Source organism: Lycium ferocissimum, chromosome 6 (assembly GCF_029784015.1).
Source record: "Lycium ferocissimum isolate CSIRO_LF1 chromosome 6, AGI_CSIRO_Lferr_CH_V1, whole genome shotgun sequence".
Lineage (NCBI taxonomy): Eukaryota > Viridiplantae > Streptophyta > Magnoliopsida > Solanales > Solanaceae > Lycium > Lycium ferocissimum.
This window is the reverse complement of record NC_081347.1, coordinates 72,109,927-72,116,943: the sequence shown is the minus strand read 5'-3', so window position 1 is coordinate 72,116,943 and position 7,017 is coordinate 72,109,927. Positions and strand designations below refer to the sequence as shown.

General features: G+C 31.4%; 1 protein-coding gene across 1 annotated transcript; it reads left to right on the top strand.

The window, feature by feature from the left end:
- The first annotated feature begins 1,184 nt into the window (after positions 1–1,184).
- LOC132061004 (polygalacturonase-like) lies at positions 1,185–6,628 on the top strand. Its single transcript, XM_059453888.1, has 9 exons — positions 1,185–1,648; positions 2,348–2,479; positions 2,969–3,133; positions 3,284–3,304; positions 3,806–4,013; positions 4,883–4,964; positions 5,109–5,217; positions 5,329–5,445; positions 6,116–6,628. Exons 1-9 carry the CDS (start codon positions 1,301–1,303, stop codon positions 6,335–6,337), a joined length of 1,404 nt encoding a protein of 467 aa, XP_059309871.1. The 5' UTR covers positions 1,185–1,300; the 3' UTR covers positions 6,338–6,628.
- The last annotated feature ends 389 nt before the right edge of the window (positions 6,629–7,017 follow it).

Here is a 7,017-nt window from a genome sequence, read left to right as displayed (position 1 = left end):
GATTCTTTTGCACTGATTTAAACTGGGCAATTTGCAGGATTGCCCTTCGCTGGGGTGGTCTTTAATTTTTGTCCCTCAAATCAATGGTCTCTAATTTTTGCCTTTCGCTAAAAGCCTCTTGGTTTCGTGTTCTAATCCCCGCTCAATCAAAAATTAAAAAAAAATCCGCAAGGCATAAGTTGGGGTCCCTGGGTTTCAAACTCTGCCTTAAGGCCAAAAAAAAAAAAATTGCTGGAATTTTGCAAACCTCTCGCTAAGCCTAACTTTGGGGAAAAGCCAGGCTCTTGGGCCATGCGTATGTTTGTCTTAAGGCCTAATTTTGGATAAAAGTTTTCCAACTTATGCCTTGCGAATCTCAACTTCTGCCCTACGAATCCCAACTTATGTCTTACGATTTTTTTTTTTTTTTGACTGAGCTTGGGTTCGAACCTAGGACCTCTGGGTGTTAAGCGAAGGGAAAATATTAAAGACCACCAATTTGAGGGGCAAAAATTAAAGATCACCCCAAAAGAAGGGCAATCCGCACAAAAAAATGATTTAAACTTGTTTATGTTTCTTAAAGCCTTAATATATCGACAACCGCTTAAATTTGTAAGTAAATTTCATTTTCGCATTCTAATTTGTTCAAGCATCTGAACACATGATGAAGTGTTTCTATCAGACACCTTCAAAGTTTTGAAAAAAAATGTGCGTGTTTCAAGTGTATATATTAGGTAGTTTAGTTGACCAAGTGAAATATGTTACATCCTTTAATTATACACATCAACCTCAATTGAGACAAGCTTGATATTTTACGGCTTATTGACATGTGGTACACATGATTTTGAGCTCAATGATGGCGTAGCCGAATGCTTAGCCGAATGAACAAATACGTACCATCTGTTAAATCAAAGTAGATAATACGTGTCATAAACTTGAACCGTGACAATATAATCATGCACATAAAATAAAACGGAGAGAGTGAACAATGATTACACTTGTGAGTATATTATAATTTCATTTTTATTGAAGTTCTTGTTTCCTAACGAAGTATGGAGGCAAGAAGTCAGCAAATTGTCCAAGAAATGTACTTTCGTCTAAACCTATCTCTCTCATCCAAAAAACCATACCCCCAAATTCTATAAATAGACAATTCCCCCACCTCACTTTGTCATATCACTATTTCCGTACCCACTTTTTCTCTTAACTAAGTAACAAGTTATCCCCCCATACTTTCCTCCATAATTTTTATCACTTATTTTCAACAAAAAAGACAACATCATATTATTATACTATTACACAACAAACAAACGTACATACCATGACCCTTCTAAGGAATCTCTTCATTTTATTCACCATTTTTGTGATTATTACTATATCACTTTCATCTTGTAGGAGCATTAAATTCATTGATGGTGATGATCATATATTAAGAGAAAAAACTCATGATCATCACAACATGAATAATCTTGAAAGGGAATTTGGTTATGATTTTCAAGCTTACCCTTCAAATTATTTCAACACCATTCTTGAAGACAACAACAATCTTCAAATTAGCGGATTTGATAAATTCAAGAATTTGGAGGATGATGACGAAGAAGCTAAGGTTATAACAATCAATGTGGATAGCTTTGGAGCAAAAGGTGATGGAAGCACAGATGATACAAATGTAAGTTTTCTCAGAATTTCCAGGAAGAAATTGGATCTTTAATTTCTTTTAAGATTTACTCTTTCAAACAGTTAAAGTATATCTCTCTCCATTTCAATTTATATGAATGTGCTTTACTAGGCTCAAAAGTTAAGAAAGAAAGATTGAGTTAAGAAATTTATAGTTTTATAGATGCAATGATAATTTTTGCGGCTATAAACGCATGCCATTAAAGATAAAATTAGTTTAAAGCTAAATATATTGTATTCAAATACATCACTACAAATGAACAGGAATTAACTATAAAATTCATCGTTAAATAGCCTTAGCTGACAAGATTATTTTTAAAATCGATTTGCTAATTTATCGTTAATAGGATTAGCGACGATTTTTTATTATTTAGCCACACAAGTTATCCATCGCTATTTTTTATTTTATTTTAATGTATAGCAAACTGATCTTTTTGGAAACATACTAAAAAATTAAAGAGTGCTACATAAAATGAAATAGAAGAGTATTAGGTACCTCGTTCGCGGAGAAACATTATCTAAGAGTTCCACTTTTATAGATTGATATAAAAGAAATCGTGTACTGTCATGTCACGTCTAAAAAATAAATAAAGTACTGTGCACAATAAATGAAATTAATAACCTTAAAAATAAGATAATACAATTAGTTTTGGTTTTTTGTTCTTAATGAACGTATTAAATGATCTTTCAGGCATTTCAAAAAGCATGGAAAGAGGTCTGTTCATCTTCAACTATTGTGAACTATGTGGTGTCGCAAAACAAGAAATATCTTCTCAAACCAATCAAATTTTCTGGGCCATGCAAATCTTCCATTACAATGCAGGTTAGATTGGGTTAATTATAGTATTGTAGTTTGACTTATACTCCAATTTGTCACATTTAATGTGGTACGTTTTTTTAATTCCAAAATAAATGACACATCTAAATTTTGATAACAACTTAACGATAAACTTTCTATTTAATTTACCCTTACAACAAAAAGATTTATAGTCACAATACAAATGTTTATGACTTGTCTTATGTCACAAGTTTTAAACGACTTTCTTCTTTGTCAAATTTCATGCCTAGTACTCAAACACCGTCACATAAATCAGAGTGATGGGAGTTGAAATCCTTTACCGGTGGGAAACTTAGATCAAATATGACTTTTTATGCATATATATTAAATCTTGAATACTCCAATTAGCAAAATTAGTTCCTAGTTTCTCCAGTAAATTTTATATACTGGGTAATAAATATATTATAGGCTATATATATGTTTGAATTGTAATGTGAAACATTTTCCTTCTTTGGTTTTTGAAATATTATGCAGATTTATGGAACCCTATTAGCATCTGATGATACTTCGGATTACAGCAAGGATAGTAACCACTGGCTTCTTTTTGATAGTGTTGAAAATTTGGTTGTTGGAGGAGGGGTTATCAATGGCAATGGAAAAACCTGGTGGCAAAATTCTTGCAAGATTAATAAAACATTGGTATAACACATGCTTAATTTTGATTAGATTAATATAAAGCTTCACATCTAATTTAATTTCTTTTGTTTTGTTTTGATTATCTTTAACTTTTTGATGATATAACTAACGATGCTTCATTTTTTATATTTTTGTCTACTTTCTATTTTTCAGCCCTGCAAGCATGCACCTACGGTACGTTCATTTGATTTTTTCCAAAAACAAAATAAAATCAAAGAACATAACAATTAATTAAATAGAATTATTTTTATCTATGGCTTTATAACAATGTTGTTTACCATTTATTCAAGAGTTAAAATTATGTGTACTGTCACCGCACCGCATTAAATTCACTTATAATATTAATAGGTTAATCTTCGCGACAAGCCGGATATGATTACCTAGAAAGTAGAAGATTGACCTGCTACTACCGATTAAATTAACATGATAGCGTAAAAATTCTTTACATTACTATTAGTGGATATGACTTATATTCTTTATTTTTAAAGGTATCAATCACTATGTTATTAAATGGATGAAGTTACTTGTAATTGCCTTCTTAATGAAATGATTATATAGGTATTTCTACGCTGTCAATGCATAAAATTTAAAGACTCAATACCCATAATTGTTGATTCATTTTTTTTTTGGTGAGTATGAATTTTTAATTTATTGGTGAAACTAAATTGTTTGCAGGCCCTAACATTTTACAACTGTAGCAACTTGAAAGTGAGAGACCTTAAGATAGAAGATGCACAACAAATGCATTTGGCATTTGAGAGATGCTCTAGTGTTGCTGTTTCAAGTTTGGTAGTGAGTGCTCCAGAAAGTAGCCCTAACACTGATGGAATCCATATAACAAACACTCAAATCATCCAAATATCTAATTCTACCATTGGCACAGGTACATATTGACAGCGTAAAAGAAATTTTATATTATTAAATCACTTAAAAATAAATGTATTTCATAATAAGTGAGATTAATCCCCTGAAAACAAGATGGACGGAAATTTTCAATGGTTGGCAGTCGACTACTTAGTTTTGGTTGGACTTTTCCTAATTCATAATTGAACGCTGAAAGTCGTTTCGAGCAGAAATATCCGTCGAAATGAGCAACAATCACATGATAACTTAGGTAAATTCCACATCGATAAAACATGGGAGGGATGCTAGTTATTTAAGAAAACAAATTTTAGACTCTAGTGATGCATTTTTTATCTAAAAACTTGTGGGTATAGTTCAAAGTGGACACAGTATCACTAGTACTGGGCTGAATTATTACAGATGATATCTATTGTACATGCAACCTTGGGCAGTATGAGACAAATTTAAACAAGAACATTGATTCCCTAAGAAGGGTTGTATGTGACACCCTAGGCAAGACAAAATACGGGAGAAATTTAGACGCTAGTAACGTGTTTTAAAGTCATATGGCCTCATTCACAGCTTTGCTCCTTCATTCGTAGGCTAAAGCCTCAAGTGGACAATAAATCATTAATGAGTTAGGGCTGTTATAGGTCAGTCGTCAGAACGTTTTGTCGTCGGCGACTGATAGTTTCAGGCCGGTAGTAAGTCGTTAAACGATCCTTAGGATTCTCGACGGACTGCCAACAGGAGTGACCGTCAGAAAACCGAGCAATTCCAGTAATGATTACAAAGATTAAATTATAGTGATAGTGTAAAAAATTTCAGTGATACAGATAGATGCAAAAAGAAAATGGCACTAGATTTTTCTTATCTAGTAACTATCTTTGAAATTAATTTGGTGGACAGGTGATGATTGTATCTCAATTGTGAGTGGATCTCAAAAGGTCACAGCCACAGGCATTGCTTGTGGACCAGGTCATGGAATAAGGTACTAAAAAAACAAATGTAAAATTTCAGACTTCTTCAAAGTAGAATAATCACCTATTTTTTTTCTTTAATATTCAGATTATTTTCCAAAATTTAGAATTAAAATTTTGTGATTTCATTATTTTTCACCTTTTTTTGTGCTTAGTATTGGTAGCTTAGGAGCTGGAAATTCAGAAGCTCATGTGTCTGATATTACTGTTGATGGAGCTAAGCTTTCTGGAACTACAAATGGACTCAGGATTAAGACTTGGCAGGTTAATTATTTTTCCAGTACTATTTATCTTTTAAATATTTTTTAATAAAAAATAATTCTTTGGCTTATTTAAAAAGTATGTAATAATGTAGTTGAATTATTTTATATGCAGGGAGGATCTGGAAGTGCAAGCAATATCAACTTCCAAAATGTGGTTATGAATGGTGTCAAGAACCCCATAATTATAGACCAAAGTTATTGTGATCAAGATTCTCCATGCAAAGAACAGGTAAATGAAAACAATTTAACTTATATACACCTACGAGCCAAAAAATTTAGTAGGTTACGTTATTGATCTTATTTTTCAGTCTGGATTGTAAGTTGTATTTATCTTTTAGATAATATGTTAGCATAATAATTTTATTACACTATCGCTTATTAGTGTATAGAAAATAAACTCAACAGAAAACAAATTTAAGTTTTATATATCTCTCAAGGTAGGGAAAACATGACAATTTATATACTGGGTGGTGGTGTTGTTGTATTATATCTACTGAAGACATGACAATTTATACAGTGCAATTTACTATGTCATTGGGACAACATTGACCAAAGTCAAAATAGTGTTTCCAAATCTCTAACTATACCAAACTAATTTAACCCCTTCAATTTTCTAAAAATGAAATAGTAACCCACACAAACATTAAGATGGCCAAATTTAACCCAATATGAGTTTGTAGTATACAACAACATCAAATCACGATACAAGAAAAACACAGAGTTGTGATGGAATATATATACGAGAGAAAAATTGTGATGAATTTATGACCGGTTTATGATGTAATTCAGTGACAGATTTGTGAAGATTTTATTCTTCCGTCAAAAAGACTGGGTTTTTCTTATTGTTGGAGACAAGGTTAATTTAATAAATTATAATTATTTTGATTATCCTTTTACAGAGTTCAGCAGTTCAAGTGAAAAATGTGATTTATCAAAACATCAAAGGCACAAGTGCAACAAATGAAGCCATAAATTTCAATTGCAGCAAGAATTTTCCATGTCAAGGGATTTTGTTGGAGAATGTAAAATTGTTAGGGGAAAATGGTGAAACTCCAAAAGCTAATTGGAACAATATTGACAATTTGACATGCCACAATGTTTCACCAGAATGTCCCAAATAAGCTGATTTTAAAGTTGATGGTATTAATTTTTTAATAGCGTATTGGGTATTAATTATTAGTAGGTTATGTACATAGTTACAATTAAAAAAAAAAAAAAAAGGCTTGGAGTTAGGATACATTAAGTGTTAGAATACATTTAACAAATGATTTGTGATAAATGATATTCTTTATATACATGAAATAAAAAAAATTGGTGGTATGATAATGATATGATTTATTTTTTAGTTTTATGTTCGTCATGAATAGAATATTGTTGCAATTACACGAGTTGAGAATCATACAAATGAACTTGTTTTTTCAGTTTTTAATGACTCATCATTTAACTCATTTTGACTCAATCATCCCATTAACCTTTAGGCGAGTGGATGATCACCCGTTCAATAATTCAACCCCTTTTGATTCGTCAAATTCAGTTCAACCCGCTCATTTGATATGCCTAGTGGCACTCCATTCAAATTTCTCGGACAAATTTTTTTTATCACCGCTAATTAGCTAATATAATTGAATTTGTCTTAATCCTTGCTATGATACTATGTTAAAAAATAGATCATGGATCTGACTCAATCTCAAAATTAACTTGCCTAAGAGACTAGATTCTCACAAGCCAATATAATGAAATTTTAATCTATACATCGTATCAAATTTAAAGATATACTTGTAAATTTATTCTGTTATATACT

What these genes read in the sequence shown, in the direction of transcription:
- LOC132061004 (XM_059453888.1), top strand. Translation starts at nt 1,301, where the DNA reads ATGACCCTTCTAAGGAATCTCTTCATTTTATTCACCATTTTTGTGATT. An exon ending in GGACCAGGTCATGGAATAAG is followed by an intron (nt 4,965 to 5,108) that starts GTACTAAAAAAA and finishes TTTTGTGCTTAG; the next exon opens with TATTGGTAGCTTAGGAGCTG. An exon ending in ATTCTCCATGCAAAGAACAG is followed by an intron (nt 5,446 to 6,115) that starts GTAAATGAAAAC and finishes ATCCTTTTACAG; the next exon opens with AGTTCAGCAGTTCAAGTGAA.